A 15,881-nucleotide genomic window follows, 5' to 3' on the forward strand; every position below is an offset into this window, starting at 1 on the left:
TTGGTTTTGTTTATTCTTTCTAGTGTTTTGTGTTTTTCTTTTTTTCCTTTCCAGTGTTTTTTATAATGTTAGCTGTGGGATTTTCATATATGCCCTTTATCATGTTGAGGAAATTTCCTTCTATTCCTATATTTCAAAGTGTTTTATCAAGAAAGGATGCTGTATTTTGTCAAATGGCTTTTCTGTGTTAATAGAGATAATCATGTAATTTTTTCCCTTTGATCTGTTAATGTGGTATATTATATTGAGTGATTTTCTTTGTTGAACTATCCTTGCATACCTGGAATAAAACCCACTTGACCATGATGTATATCTGTTTGATGTGTTGTTGGATTTGATTAGCAAGTATTTTGTTGAGATTTTTGCATCTAAGTTCATTAAAGAGATTGGTCTGTAGTTTTCTTTTCTTGTAGCATCTTTATGTGGCTTTGGTATTAGGGTGATGTTGGCATCATAGAACGAGTTAGGTAATAGTCCCTCCTCTTCAATTTTTTGGGAAGAGTTTGAGCAGGATTGATATTAATTCTTTCCGAAATGATTGGTAGAATTCACCTGTGAAGCCATCTAGTCTTGGGCTTTTCTTTGTTGGGAGGTTTTTCAAGACTAATTCAATCTCACTACTTGTGATTGGTCTTCTATTTCTTCTTTTATCAATGTAGGTTGCTCATGTGTTTCTAGAAATTCATCCATTATATCTAAATTGTGCATCTTGTTAGCATATAGTTTTTCAAAGTATCCTCTTATGATACTCTTTTTTTCTTTGGGGTCATTGGTGATATCGCCTCTCTCATTTCTGATTTTATTTATTTGCATCTTCTCTCCTTTTTTCTTTGTTAATTTAGATAAAAGTTTGCCAATTTTATTAATCTTCTCAAAGAACCAGCATTTAAAAAAATTCTTTCTAGTGTTTTTTTTTTCCTTTTTAATTTTTTTCTTTATTCTGAATTTCATTTAATTCTGTTCTAATCTTTGTTATTTCCTTCTTTCTGCTTGCTTTGGGATTAGTTTGTTGTTCTTTTGCTAGTTCCTCCAGGTGTGCAGTTAGGCCTTTGATTTTAGCTCCTTCTTCTTTTTGCATGTAGGCACTGAGGTATACAAATTTCCCTCTAAGCACTGCTTTAGCTGCATCACATTAGGTTTTGATATGTTGTCTTCTCATTTTCATTCACGTCAAGGTCGATACTGATTTCACTTATAATTTCCTCTTTGGACAACTGATTGTTTGAGAGTATTGTTTAACTTCTATATATTTGTGCTTATTCTGGTTCTCTTCCCCTTATTAATTTCCAGTATCATTCCATTGTTGTCAGAGAAGTTGTTTTGTATAATTTCAATCTTTCTGGGCGACAGACTTGGCCCAGTGGTTAGGGCGTCCGTCTACCACATGGGAGGTCCAAGGTTCAAACCCTGGGCCTCCTTGACCCGTGTGAAACTGGCCCACGCACAGTGCTGATGTGCGCAAGGAGTGCCATGCCATGCAGGGGTGTCCCCCGCGTAGGGGAGCCCCACGCGCAAGGAGTGCGCCCCTTAAGGAGAGCCACCCAGCGCAAAAGAAAGTGCAGCCAAGAATGGTGCCCCACACACGGAGAGCTGACACAACAAGATGATGCAACAAAAAAAGAAACACAGATTTCCGTGCCACTGACAACAACAGAAGCGGACAAAGAAGACGCAGCAAATAGACACAGAGAACAGACAACTGGGGTGGGGGTAAGGGGAGAAAAATAAATAAATAAATAAATATCTTTTAAAAAAAAGAACTTGATATATTTTTTTTAATTTCAATCTTTCTAAACTTAAGGCTTTTTCTATGACCCAGCATGAGGTCTATCCTGGAGAATGATCCATGTGCACTCGAAAAGAATATATATCCAGCTGTTTTGATGTGTAATATTCTATATGTCTATTAGGTCTATCTCCTCTAACATGACTCAGTATCTCTATTTCTTTATTGATCCTCTCTTGAGATGTTCTATCTAATGGTAATAATGGTGTATTGAAGTCCCCCACTATGATTGTAGATGAGTCTATTTTTCCCCTTAGTTTGCTAGTATTTCCCTCATGTATTTTTGGACACCCTGGTTAGGTACATAAATATTTATTTATTTTCTTCATGATAGATTACCCCTTTTAATAATATTTACTGTTTTACTTTGTCTCTTACAACAGTTTTGCATTTAAAGTCTATTTTGTCCGGTGTTAGTATAGCTACTCCTGCCCCTTTTTGGTTACTGTTTATGTGTAAAATTGTTTCCAACCTTTCACTTACAAACTATTTGTGTCCCTGGGTCTAAAGTGGGTTTCTTGTAGACAGCATATAGATGCTTCATATTTCCTTATTCATTCTGCCTATCAGTGTCTTTTGATTAGAGAGTTTAATCCATTAACATTCGATGTTATTACTGTAAAGACAGGTGCACTTTAGCCATTTTTTTAGGCTTTTATATGCCATATTTTATTTTATTTTATTATCCTTTTAGTTACTCTTACTAATAATCTTCCTTTCTATACTCTCCTCCAACCCTTTCTCTCCTCTTTTTTCCTTCCAACTGGCAGAACTCCCTTTAGTATTTCTTGAATCATGGGCGGGACTCCCGTTGCCAAATTCTTTCAATTTCTGTTTATCTGTGAATATATATATTTAGGCAATACCAGGGATAGAACCTGGAACCTTGTACATGAGAAGTAGGTGCTTAACCTCAGAGCTATACCTGCTCCCCTATCTGTGAATATTTTGAACTCTCCCTCATTATTTTTTTTAAAGATTTATTTTATTTTAATTTATTTATCCCCCCTCCTTACTGCTTGCTTGCTGCCTGCTCTCTGTGTCCCCTTGCTGTGTATTCTTCTGTGTCTGCTTGTCTCCCTTTGTTGCGTCATCTTGCTGTGCCAGCTCTCTGTGGGTGCGGGCCGTCAGCTCTCAGCAGGCGCAGGCCGACTTGCCTTCACAAAGAGGCCCCAGGACACAAACCCAGGGCCTCCTATATGATGGACAGGAGCCCAATTAGTTGAGCCACATTTGCTTCCCTCCCTCATTTTTTAATGACAGTCTTTCTGAATACAGAATTCTTGGCTGGTGGTTTTTTTCTTTCAGCTCTTTAAGTGCATCTTAACACTGCCTTCTTGCCTCTAAGGTGACAAATGAGAAATCAGCACTTAATCTTATCAAACTTCCCTTATATGTGATGGATCTCTTTTCTTTAGCTGCTTTCAGGATTCTGTCTTTGTCTCAAGCATTAGACAATCTGATAAGTATGTGTCTTGGGATAGGTCTGCTAGGATTTATTCTGGTTGGAGTATTCTATCCTCCCTCTGGGATGCCCATAAGGTATATGTTTGTGTGTTTCATGTTGTCACTGAATTCTCTGCATCCCTACTGAATTTTTTCCATTTTTGGTCTATTCTATCTGTGCAATTTCAGATGTCCTATCTTCAGTGTCACTAATTTTTCCTCTGCCTGTTCAAATCTGCTGTTATTTGCATCTAGGGTATTTTTAATTTCTTGCATTATGTCTTTCATCATAGTAACATCTGTTATCTTTTTATGTATGTTTATAATTTCTTTTGAATTTTCCGCCAGTGTCCTCTTTTTTTTTTTTTTTTAAAAGATTTATTTATTTATTTAATTTCCCCCCCTCCCCTGGTTGTCTGTTCTTGGTGTCTATTTGCTGCGTCTTGTTTCTTTGTCCGCTTCTGTTGTCATCAGCGGCACGGAAAGTGTGGGCGGCGCCATTCCTGGGCAGGCTGCACTTTCTTTTCACGCTGGGCGGCTCTCCTCACAGGCGCACTCCTTGCGCGTGGGGCTCCCCCACGCGGGGGACACCCTTGCGTGGCGCGGCACTCCTTGCGCGCATCAGCGCTGCGCATGGCCAGCTCCACACGGGTCAAGGAGGCCCGGGGTTTGAACCGCGGGATCCCATGTGGTAGACGGACGCCCTAACCACTGGGCCAAAGTCCGTTTCCCAGCCGCCAGTGTCCTCTTGATATCCCTGATCTCTTCCTTCATTTCATTGAGGATATTTGTTTGAATATCCTTGATTTGTTGTTCCATGTTCCACATCTCATCCTGCTTTTTAGTTTGAGACTGGGTCATGACTTCCTGTTTCTTAGTATGGCTTGTAATTTTTTGCTGATATCTACGCATCTGTTTATCTTGATGGGCTTATTCAGTTGGATAGCTTCTCATTCTAGTCTAGGGTTTTATTTGGTTTTGGTTAAGGGTCCTCTTTGCCACTTGGTTCCACTTATTCTATATCTTTGTAGTTCCCCATGTTCAACTGAAAAAATATTAGATCTACGAAAAAAAAAAAAAAGGAAAGAAAGCAAGAGAAAAAAGAAAAATAATAATAATTAAAGAAGAAACTAGGAAAAGAACAAAAAAAAAGTAAGAGGGAAAAAATGAGAAAAAGGAATAAAAATTAAAAGGGTAAAAAATAAAAAGGAACAGGAAAAATAAAATACCAAATAAATAAGAAGAGAAGAAAGAAATGGGGGGAAATGGAAGAGGGAAAAATGAAAGAAAGAAAAGAAAGGAAGAAAAAAGAAAGAAAACAACAGGCCTCCCTCTCAGGCCACCAGCAACCCTCTCAGGCCGCCGGTGCTGGCAATCAACCATGCCCACAGCCCACCTCTCCGCAGGTACCTTGATGGAGAGAGAGAAAAAGAACCCTAAAAACCTCTGCCTAGGGTCCCCCTCTGGAGCCTGCTTGCCCCGTGGTGCCCCTCTCCCCAGAAGCTGGCTGGGTACCTGCCAGCCTGCCGGATCACTCCCTGGCTCCCCTCTTCCCCCAGCTAGCTGGAGGCGTGTCAGCCCCCCAACCACCTCCCCAGTTCTCTTTCCCCGGAGCCGGTTAGGCACCGGCCTGTGACGCTCCTCTTCCCAGGAGCCAGCGGGAAGCTGGTCTGCTCCTGGCCTCCCTCTGCATCCCTCTCCCTTGGAGCCAGCTGGCTGCCGGCTTGCCTCCCCTATTGCCCAGGGCTTCCCTCACCCCCGAGCTGATTGGACCCCACATCCAGTCACTCTCTCTGGACACCCCCGTGGTCCAGGGGCTTTGCTACACCAGGTAAGCCTGCCCAGCTTCCTGCAGTTTCTGGAGGGTGCAGCGTGCGGGTCCCTCCTCCGCCATCTTGACTCTCCCCGCCCAGGCGTTTCAGTGCATGTCGGGATTGGACGTGCGGTCGGGCAGGAAGGATCTGCAGGAGGTCCTGGTGTTGACTGTTGTGACCCCTATCAGTTTTTTTGTGAGATATGTTTGAACAGAACTACTGCCAGCCTAGACTAAAAGGGACAGATGGAAGGGAAAATGACTTCAAAGGTGGTGTCATAGCATTGAGGTCTGGACTGAAGGCGTCTTCCCAGGCCGGGAAAGCAAGCCCACCCCTCTGTGCGGAAAGGGTGTGTCCTGGAGCTCGGAGACGGTGTCTCTTCCATCCAGTTGTTCAGGGAGAGTTTTACCACCCCAGGCTTCAGAGAGGGGGCAGCACAATCCCTGGGGATTGGGGAGCATGTGGCCACCCCCACTGCTCTGAGGGGCTGAGCCTGTGCCCTGGAGATTGGGGAGAGTCTGGCCATCACCCTAGTGCTCTCAGAAGGACAGACCATGCCTATAACTGATTTCAGTGAGAATTTGTACTCAATATCATTACTGGAATTGTTTTTTTGAAATATTGTGATGGAATGAATATATTTTGCATACGGAAAGAACATGTCTTTTGGGTGTTCAGAGGGTGGAGTGTGGTAGTATGAGATTCTTGTAGACCCCAGAAAAGGTCATGTCCTTGAACTAATCCAATCCTGTGGGTGTGACCCCCTTCTATGTGGGACCCTTTGATGAGGTCACTTCAGTTCAGGGCCCTTGATTAAATCACTTCAGTAAGCCATGACCCAGGGTAGGTCTTAATCCTCTTTCTGAATTCCTTTATAAACGGGATGAACAAGGAGATAAAATAGCCACCGAAACAGAGAGAAACCCCCAGAAGCTGAGAGAGAAAGTCCCAAAAGCCAGAAACTGAAATCCCTGGAACACAGGGGAGCAGCCTGAGCCAGGCAGACGCCACCGTTGTGCCCTGCAATGAGACAGGAGTCCAGGGTCGCTGCCAGCCTGTCTTCAGGGAGAGCTTCACCCAGCGCCTCGGCTGGGACATTTTTCTCTGACTTGGCACTGTAAGGTTATGAGTCTATAAATTCCCCATTATAAAAGCCAACCCATTTCTGGTCTATTGCCTTGGTTGCCTTCAGCAAACGAAAACAGAGCCATTTGAGAACAGTGAGCAGCACAGGGGCTGCAGTGGGCCACAGCGGGAGCGAGACCCATGCCGTGGCTCCCGCCATGTCCAGGGGAGAGGCGCCCTTGGCCAGTCCACGATGGCAGCCACCGCCGTGGGGTTGGGAGTGGTGGGCTCTGGGTAGACTGTGAAGGTCGGGCGGATGGGACCTGCTGAGGGCTGGACGTGGTGTGTGTTTGATATAGAAAAGGACAGTGGTGAGTCCACAGTTTGGCCTACACAGCTAAGCGGCCGCGTGGTGGCCGTTTCCTGAGGTGAAGCAGCAGTACCGGCAGGAGCTGAGCCCGGAGGGTGGAGAGCTGGGGTAGATTTGGGGGGATTTTGGAGGTAAACTGGATGGGACTTGAGAAGGGGGCAGGCGGGGCACAAAGGGGAAACCGAGGCTGCCCGGCACGGGGCGTCTGACTCTCCTTTCCTGCTCTTCCCTGCACCCCGTGCCTCCTGGAACCCCACAGGTGGCTTCGTCGGGCATGTGACGACTTCCCTGGGGTGTCCCTGAAGCTGGCTGCCCGTGGGGCCCCTGGGGTCCCAGGAAGCAGGTGGGGGAGGGCCTGGGCTGGCACATCCTCCCTCCCCCCAGGGCTCTGCTTGGGGCTGTGGGAGGCACCCCGGGGCATGCCCTCCACCGGGGGTGGGGGGCAGCTCGCCCCGCGCTGGGCTCAGGCCAGGGCGCCTGCCCTGGAGGAGGGGGCCCCGGCCTGGTGGGCTCCCCCACCCGCAGCTCGCTCTCCCCTTTTGAAAGGAGTTTGGCTCAGGGACGCTACACCAAGGGTCCCCGCCCTCCCAACAGCCTCACGCAGAGGGCAGGGGTCCTCCCTGGGCCCTGGGCTGCCAGGCCAGGCTTCAGGTCCCAAGGTGAGGCCTGCAGAAGCTGGACCCCCTTCCACACGGAGCGGCGATCCTGGAAACCAGAGCCTTTCTCCACTGGCAAGTCCGTTTCCAAACTTCAAGACAGAACAGCCTGTTACTCAGGCATGGAAACAGCCTGCGGGATTTTTAACGAAACGGAAAGATGTTGCTGACATATTGTTGCATGGGGGGGAGCGGGTTTCAAAATGGGGTGTACACCCTGATCCCCATTTTCACTCCCCACCCCCAGTCCAGACAATCGTGTCCTTGGAATGACCTTCTCAAAAGGGTTAACCACGGGAGGGGAGGGGCGCTGTTATTTGCCTCAGGTTTTGTACTTCCTGACATTCCTCCGGGAAACACATATTCACCCCAGAATCATCCCAAAAACCAAAAACCCGATCAACTGTGATGATACCTTAAATCTTAAGAGTCTTTTCTTGCTTAATAAAAAGGAATCAACACACAGACTAGCTAATCTGAAAGATAACAAAGCCTCCCCACTCAGAAACCACTTCAGGACAAGGCTATATTTAAAACTAAAGATTGTTTATTTTTCTCTTTTCCTTACTTTTCTGTTCTCATTAACTCTAGAACTGGGGTTTGTGGGATTTTGTTTAAACCGTATGTTTTTGTTTTTTGTTTTTTTTTTTTGGTTCTAGTCCTTCCTCTGGATATTTATATATTTATTTTTCCTTCATAAAGCGGGGGAATTAGCTCGGGTTGCTTTTATGTAGTTTTGCTTGCTTTTCATTTTGAGAAAGGCTCTCGAGTGGCCTTTTCCAGGAGGTGGGGAGAGGAAGCCTCAGCCCCGGGTCAGGTCTGGAGCCGGCCGGGATCGCCGAGGGGTCGTGTGATTATTTGCTAACCGCAAGCCAGGTCCACCGTCCACACCGTGTGGCCGGAAGCCAGGTGGCGTGGGGGAAACGCCCGCCCTTTGCGGAAGAGTCCACGGCTGCGGACCTCGGGGAAACCGCCTGCTTCCCCCTCTGAAAATGTAGTCGTATTTTTCAAGATGGACGAGACGTTCGGGCCCAGCACGTGAGCAGCCTTCCCTTTCTAGGGCAGCCCCCATATTGGGGGCTGCAGCAGGAGACTGGACAGAGAAAGGAGCAGGTCCACGGGGCCTCCCTGGCAAAGTTCCTGAGCCTCAGTTTCCCCATCTGTACAGTGGGGATAAAAGTACATTCCTCAGAGGCTCTGATGGGCTAAGTTGTGTCCCCTGGCAAAGTTCCTGAGCCTCAGTTTCCCCATCTGTACAGTGGGGATAAAAGTACATTCCTCAGAGGCTCTGATGGGCTAAGTTGTGTCCCCTCCAAAAGCGATGTTGCCCCCTGGTCCCTGTGAACGGGCCCTGATCTGGAAATGGGGTCTCTGAAGATGGGCTTAGTTAAAACGAGGTTAGCGAAGACGAAGGGGCCTTATGTCAGGGGGTCGAGGCCCTTGAACAGGGAGGCAGACGGCGGAGCCACGGGCTGTCGGGAGCCCGGAGGCCGGCAGAGGCCAGGCGGGATCCTCCCCGGGCTTCAGAGGGCCCTGAGGGCTGCTGCCGGCCCCTGCTCAGGACTCGCAGCCCATGAGAGCAGAAATCCCTCCTGCTTTAAACAACCCGGTCCGTGGGCCCTGGAAAGGGCAGCACCAGGCGCGAGGGAGCAGGGCATGGCGGCCGCAACGCCTCCCAGGGGCGCCCCCTGACCCAGCACCCGGCCGCGGGGGGCAGTGGCCAGCAGCCCCGACCACCGCCGACGCCTTCTCAGAAGCCGAGGGCCCCAACTCCCCGGCGGAAGGCGCCCCGGCCAGGGTTCCAGGCCTGGGTCACCCCGGTCTTTCCGTTATGAGCCCGGGAGGGGAAGAAGCCGCGTCTCCCCCAGCCGCCCCTTTGCCCCACCCCATCAAAGCTGGAGCCCACAGCAGGCTTTCCCATCAGGCTTTTATTATAAAGAAGTTTCCAGAGAGGCCCGGCCACCCCCCACCTGCCCGGCCCTCGTGGGCCCCGAGCCGGTCCCAGGGCCGTCTGGGTCGGCGCAGGGGTCCCTGCTGACGGATCGGGGGCCTCTGCCGCCTGCCCTGTCCTCTGGAAGCGTCATTTCCAGTGTTGCATCGGGAGCCCCTCGGGACCCCTCCCCAGGGGGCCTCCGCACAAGCGGCAGCTATTCACAGTTGGCGCGTAGTACTTTTTTTTAATATATAAAAGCTTTTTTTTTTTTTTTAAATCAAAAAGTGGTGCTATCTTTAGAAACACTTCCAGCAAGATCGAGTAGCCCAGCTACAGCTTGTGCCTGGCCCCCCTGTCCCCCCACTCCCGTCCAGGGACTCCCAGCCCCTCCTCCCGCCCCGGCTCCCGGGAAGGCCCCCGAAGGCCCCCTCTGGGGGTGGGCCTTGCCCCACGCACCCTCGGCCGCCCGAGGAGCAGGAATTTGATGCCCCTGAAACGTCCCGGTGCTGGGAGGGTCCACGGGGGAGGGGACACGGGGGCGACATTTTGGTGGTTGAGCAGGAAGCGATCGGGGCTGTGCGCGCAGGCCCCCCCCCCCCGGGCCCGTCCGGATGAGGTAGTGTTTCTAGTTGGGGGCCTGGCTGCTCCGGGGGGCCGGGGGGCTCCCTCACGGCTGACCACTGAGGCACGAGGGGGCAGGCAGGCGCGGTCCAGGTGCGCCTGGCGGAGGGGCCCCTGACCAGAGACCGGGTGCGGCATTCGAGGCCCCCCAGAGGCGGGGCAGGCGGGACGGGGTGGAGGGGGCGATGGGGCGGGGGGCTCCTCTGCCTGGCCCCGGAGAGCCTCTCGTCGCCTCCAGCCGTCTCCGCCGCCCCTAACCTGAGTCAGAGGCCCTGGGACGGAGCCGCTGCCGTCCCTCCCCGCGCGGCCTCAGGCCTCGCTGTAGCACTCGTAGATGTTGTCCTCCATCAGGGCCACGACCTGCTCGAACTTGTGCTGCAGCTGCGTCCTCCGAGCCGTGGGGTTCGCCTCCAGGGCGGTCATGATCTGGGGGGGCAGAGGGACCGGCCAGGCGGCATGGTCAGGCAGCGCCGCAGCTCAGGGCCTGCGCCCCCAGGTGCCTCCCAGGTCCCGGGCGGAGAACCTGAAGCCCAAGTGAGCTCCAGCGCCCGAGACCAGCCCCGGGGCTGGCGATCCTGGGCAGGGGAGCAACCCCAGCAGACACAGGCAGGCACTGCTGAAGGGGGGGAACTGAGGCTCGAAGGCCAGACGCCTCGCGCCAGGGGGCTCTCACCTGTGGGCGATACCTCTTGGCGTATTTGTAAATAGCCGTCATGGCCACGTTGGTGTTGAACTCGTTCTGGTATTTCTAAGAGGAAAGAGAAGGCAGGAGAGGCATCAAAAGAGGACCCTGCCCTAGCCGTGACCAGGAAGGCCGTTATAACAATCCCCCGACTTATGGCACAGAGCCCGGGATGACGCGGATGGCATGGGTCCTGAATTCGAGTTTCTCCACTCCCTAAATGCTTTCCCACCCCAACCCACTGCTCTGTGGGAAAAGTGAGTTGCTGAGGTTGCAGGGGAACCAATGGGGAGCTGGGGTCTCTGGGAAAGGCCCTCTGTGGCCCCAGCTCTGCGGCTGCCCGGGGCAGGGGCCCGAGACGTGAGCGAGGGGGTCTGCCGGGGAGCCCGCCGCCCACACCCGCGACTCCTCGGCCAGGTGCGCGTTCATCTCCTGCTCGCTGAGCGGCGTCATGTCGTGGATCTGCTTGTAGTAGCGCTGCACGATTTTCCGGTACTCGGGAATCTCCTTGGCGTAGAGCAGCTTGTTGGTCGGTGAATCCTGGGCAGGAGGGAGGGAATCACCCGGCGGGTGACGACTGGGAGCCCGGGTCTCTCTTGGGCTCCCGAAGGTCCCCGGGGCCCATCGCTGAACGTCCCCATCGCTGCCGGCTCCAGACCAGAGGTGCTGCCCCGCTGCCCTCACGCGCACCCGCTGCCCCGGCTGGTGGGGCTGCCCGGGTGACGTCCCGAGGACCGGGCCGCTTCTCTCGGGGCAGGAGCGCGTGGCGGTGCCAGCTCCGTGCCCCAGGCAGGCTGCCTCCCAGAGGCTGGGGGCGACAGGACTCGGCGGCTAGGGTCCCACTGCTGGAGTCCTTCCCACCGCACGGTTCCAGCGCCGGAAAGCGAGCGTGCCAGGGACGCGCCCCTTTCTTTGTCTGTCACGGGCCTCTGGGCCTCTGAGACAGACGGGACGCATCGTGCTCTTGGGGAAGCATCGTGCTCTCGAGTCCTCGGGGGCCTGAACTCGCAGGCCCAGCTGCAGGGCCACGCGCCCCCGCCCTCCAGCGCCACCCGGCCGATGCAGCCTCACCCAGCGCCCGCAGCACCGGGGCTCTCCCGGGCCCCCACCCGGGACCCTGCTGCTCCCGCCGTCCTCTTCCCCTTCTAAGGCCAGCCAGAAGCCTCCCGGGCTCAGGGTCGGGTGCCGGTCGCCCTCGTCCCTACTCGATGTCCCGCTCGGGACCGTCAGGACGTGCTGCCCCGAGACCTGGCTGCTCCTGAGACACGCCCGTGCCCGACGGAGCCGCTGCCCCGGGTGGCTCTGCCGCCCCAACGGCTTAGCCGGCGCCCACGCCCGCGGCAGGGCGCGCGGTCCTCGGTGCCCGCAGGTGCCAGTGTCCAGGTGTCCTCCGCCGGGAAGGCCCCGCTCGCGCCCGAGCCGAGGGCAGCCCGTCCCCGTCCCCCGGCGCCCCCGCCTGCCCGGGCGCTGACCTTGCCCAGCTGCAGGTCAGAGATGGAGCAGGCGTCGATGAAGGCCTGCGCGATGACCGACAGGCAGGCGTCGATGTGGTCCGTCTTGTCGATGTCGAAGACGAACTGGGGGTTCTTCAGGATGTTCACCCAGAAGCGGAGCGGGAGGCTGCGGGAGGCGGGCGACGGGGCGGGTGAAGGCGGCGGCCAGGCCGGGGCAGGCCTCGAGGGCCGGGGGGGGGCCTCTTCCCCAGGCGCACCCCGGAGCCGGGGGCACGCGCCATCAGGGGCCGCGGGGGCGGCCGGGGCGGGGAGCCAGGGTCCCGGGGCGGGAGCGGGGCCTGCCCGGCTGCAGGGGCCGAGCGGCCTCCCCGGCCTCCCTGGCTCTCACGCGGGAACCTCCGGCCAAATCCTGGTTCCCATTAGAAGCCCCCTCCCCGCCGGCAGCCCTCGGCTCCTCCCCAGCCCTCGCACGGCAGGAAATCGGCAGCAGCGAGGGCGGGCCTGGCCGCGCAGCCTTGGCCTCCCGAGGGCCCAGAGCCCGCAGCCCCTGCCACGCAGCGAACTGGCGACCCGGGGGGGTCTGAGGAGCCCCGCGAGGGCGCAGAGCCCGCCGGGCCTGGGGGCGTTTTCTCGGAGGGGCAGGAGAAGCCTTTGACAACTTCTTGGCGAGGCCTACCGACCCCCAAAAGGTACGAGGTGCCTCCCAGGGAGGCTGAGAACCGGGTGGAGGGGTCAGATCCTGGCTCTGCCACCACACGGGCGGCGTGATCTTGGGCAGCCGCTGCTCCTCCACCAGCCTCAGTGTCCACCATTTCCAGGGGGACACGGGGGGAACGACAGTCGGGCCATAGATACAGAGCTCGCTGGGGGTCAGGTGCTCTTCTGGTGAATCCTCACAATTAAGGTGAGTCACTATTACTGCCCTGGTTTTACAGGTGGGGACACTGGGCACAGAAAGGTTAAGTCACTCACCCAAGGTCACACAGCAGGGAAGTGGCAGAGTAAGGGTCAAACACACACAGGTGGTCTGAGAAGCTGCCTCTTAACCCCAATGACAGTGACGTCTGTACAGCCTGCCCTGCCCCGCCCTGCCCCCCAACCTGTTGGTCTTCCAGATGTGCAGCGTGTCGGGGTCCGAGATGCCCCTCTTCTCGGCCTGCTCCTCTAAGAAGTCAAAGAAGTACTTGACGGCCAGTGGGGGCTTGTCCTCACGGATGCTCAGAATGGCCTTGAACAGGTCATCCAGAAACTTCTGCAGCGTGCCCTGCAGGAGAACAGGCGGCCACAGTCAGCCCAGGGTAGGTGGGGAGGCTGTGTGGGGTCAGGCTGGTCACCTGGCCTCTCTGGGCCCCCACTTACTCATCTGTGAAATGGGTGAGTGAAACCCACCTCCCAGAGCTCTCGAAAGAACGAACGGAGATGCCAGGGCACGGAGCCGGGAAGCGGTGGAGAGCTGGGGCGTGGGTTCTGGGGCGCTGATTTGGCCTTTTGTGCTGGGTGACCCTGGGTTATCACCGTGCCCTCTCTGCTATGTGGGCTGCGAGCAAATCCCCACTCAGGCAGGATGCCCGGCGCTCAGCTTCTTGACCTGGGCGGGCGCCTACCTGGCCCCCCGGTGACGGAAGAGCCCGCCGACTCCCCCTCCCCCGGGCGTGGACGCAGCCCCCCTGAGCTGGGGCGCGGTGGGGAGACCGAGGCCGGGCCCACCTTGGTGGACAGCAGGCGGGTCAGGTAGATCTCGGGCAGAACCTTCTTGCGGTGGCTCTGCCGGTGGGACTTCTTGGGCTCTGCCAGCTCGTCCGTGGGCAGCACCTGGGAGCCAGGGCAGGGGTCGGGGCCCGCGCCAGGGGCCGTCCTCAGCCGCCCAGGGCGTGGCTCCCTGCCCGTTCTGGACTCACTCCCCCCCGCCCCCCCCCCCAGCCTTTCCCAGGGTCTGGGAGCACTTTTCCCAGAGGCCCAGGCCACACCCCGCACGGGGCTGGAGGCTGGGCACTCACCAAGTGGAAATACTTCTCTGTGTCCAAATCTTTCACTGTGAGGAAGAACACACGCAGTAAACAACGAGGCAAGAGCAGGGAGAGGGAGGAGGAGACAGGGACGGGCAGGGGCGGCAGCCCTCACCCCGATCCCCGTTCCTCGGGCCCCCCCAGCCTGGAGCTGCCACCAACCCCAGACTCCAGGGGCTGTGGTGGGGGCCTCCAGCCCCTGCTCCCGTCCCGGGGAGGCCCGAGGGACCCCAGGCTCCCAGGCTGGCAGCCGGGCCAGGGGCGGTGCGTGTGTGGCAGGGGTGGCTGCGGGCAGGGACGGGCCCACAGCCCCGGCGCGGCCCTCCAGCCGCTCCATCTGGCCTGGCGGCCGCCCAGTCCCCCCCCCAAAACCACATCCCGCCCTCCAGGGCCTCTCCCTGGCGACTGGCGGGTCGGCCCGAGGAGGCCTGGCGGCAGGCCCTGCCCGAGCAGCGCTGGGGGCAGAGGGGCGGGCCCGGCCCTCCACAGGGAGCCCAGCCGTGGCCCCGCTCGGGCCGCCTGCAGCCTCAGTTCCCCCCCCGGGGCTGCGCGGCAGGGGCTCGGCTCTACCTCGGCCCAGCGTGGTGTCCTTCTTGTCCGTGAGGCTCATGGCCAGGGAGGCACCTTCGGGGATCTGGTGGGGGAGGGGGGCCGAGGTCAGAGGTCAGAGTGGGGCTGGGTGGGCGGGGCCGGGGCCTGGCGGGCAGGGGCCACCTTGTACCTTGTAGTGAGCCAGCGTGTTGAGCTTCTTGCGGCCGTCCTCCACCACGGAGCTGTCGTCCAGGTCCCGCAGGATGTAGCTCTGCGTGCTGGAGGCGAACCACTCTGCGGGACAAGGAGCGGGGACGGGGGCGTCAGGGCCGCCGGCAGGCTCGGCCCGGGCCAGAGCCAGCGGCCTTCGCTCTCCCCGTGGGGCCTGGAGCAGAGCCACCCCTCTGGAAACCTCTACTCCCCACCTGCAAAGCGGGGAGAAGGAGAAAGGGCTGGGGAGAGGAGGCTAAGGGCACCAAGTGAGGGCATCAAAGCAGGGGCCTGGAAATGGCCCGACCTCAGGACTGTGATGTCATCACTGCCAAGGGCATAAGAAAAAGCACCATGTGGGAACAGGGTGACACCCTGCTGTCCCCAGGAAAAAGCCCAAGTGCCCGGCTCTGCCCTTCGAGGCTCTGGGGATGGAGAGCCTGCCCAGCCTCACCTCACACCGGGTCCCACCTCGGTGAGCTACCTGAGGTTCCCTGCTTGGCAAGGACAACCACCTGCCTGCCTGTTCACCACGTCTCCAGGCTGGGAACACGGGGTCAGGGCTCAGAAGGCACTTCTGATCACAGGTCTCGGCTGCTCGGCCTCCCATAAACTCCTACGCACCCTCCAAAGCCCACTCTGATGTCCCCTCCTTTGGAAAGCCTTTCCTGAATGCTTTTTGCTGTCACCCGCAGCTTGCTCACGCTGCCCAGGACTTGTCTCCCCGCCAGAGTGGGAGGTCCTCATCTGAGTCATCTCTGGGTCCTCAGTGACAACAATCATGCACACACGCCGAGTAAAAAGAGAGCTCTGGCCAAGGTGGGAGCCCGCCCCTGCCCACCAAGGTCGACGTCCTCGGCGCGCGGCCACTGGGAGTAGGGCACGTTCTTGCAGAAGGCCTCCAGGATCTTCTCCTTCACCTGCGTCAGCGTGTCCGTGTCCATGGCGCGCACGCTCAGCGAGTCCATGCCGCAGCCCTGGAAGGACACGTTCAGGTTCTGCAGAGAGAGAGGGGGCAGGAGTGTCAGCGGGCGCTGGCGCCCTGAGCACCGAGGCCCGGGGGCACAGGGCCCGCGCTGGCACCCAGGCCCACCCAGCAACTGCAGGCCCACCACCTACCGCGGCCCGCCCACCCGCCACGGCCCACCTGCCCGCCCGCCACGACCCACCTGCCACAACCCACCTGCCCTCCCGCCCGCCACGATCCACCCGCCGCGACCCACTGCCACGACCCGCCCGCCGCAGCCCACCCACCACGGCCCACCGGCCGCGACCCGTCTGCCACGACCCACCCGCCACGGCCCGCC

The 15,881-nt window shown here is 56.8% G+C and overlaps 1 protein-coding gene across 2 annotated transcripts in view; it reads right to left on the bottom strand.

The window, feature by feature from the left end:
* Positions 1-9,329: 9,329 nt before the first annotated feature.
* PLXND1 (plexin D1) overlaps positions 9,330-15,881 on the bottom strand; it is a 49,304-nt gene continuing 42,752 nt past the window's right edge. Inside the window, exons 27-36 of one of the 2 annotated variants that reach the window (XM_058288857.2) lie at positions 15,416-15,572; positions 14,555-14,658; positions 14,404-14,467; positions 13,825-13,859; positions 13,535-13,639; positions 12,928-13,091; positions 11,846-11,993; positions 10,773-10,913; positions 10,365-10,439; positions 9,330-10,117 (exon numbers count right to left, since the gene is read on the bottom strand). In XM_058288857.2, the coding sequence (XP_058144840.1) occupies positions 10,001-10,117; positions 10,365-10,439; positions 10,773-10,913; positions 11,846-11,993; positions 12,928-13,091; positions 13,535-13,639; positions 13,825-13,859; positions 14,404-14,467; positions 14,555-14,658; positions 15,416-15,572 (1,110 nt within the window). In that variant the 3' untranslated portion in view covers positions 9,330-10,000. Of the gene's footprint in view, positions 10,118-10,364; positions 10,440-10,772; positions 10,914-11,845; positions 11,994-12,927; positions 13,092-13,271; positions 13,365-13,534; positions 13,640-13,824; positions 13,860-14,403; positions 14,468-14,554; positions 14,659-15,415; positions 15,573-15,881 lie in introns of those variants that run through there. The other variant, XM_071212231.1, reaches the window with a different exon arrangement.

The sequence above is a fragment of the Dasypus novemcinctus genome, chromosome 26, assembly GCF_030445035.2.
Source record: "Dasypus novemcinctus isolate mDasNov1 chromosome 26, mDasNov1.1.hap2, whole genome shotgun sequence".
NCBI lineage: Eukaryota > Metazoa > Chordata > Mammalia > Cingulata > Dasypodidae > Dasypus > Dasypus novemcinctus.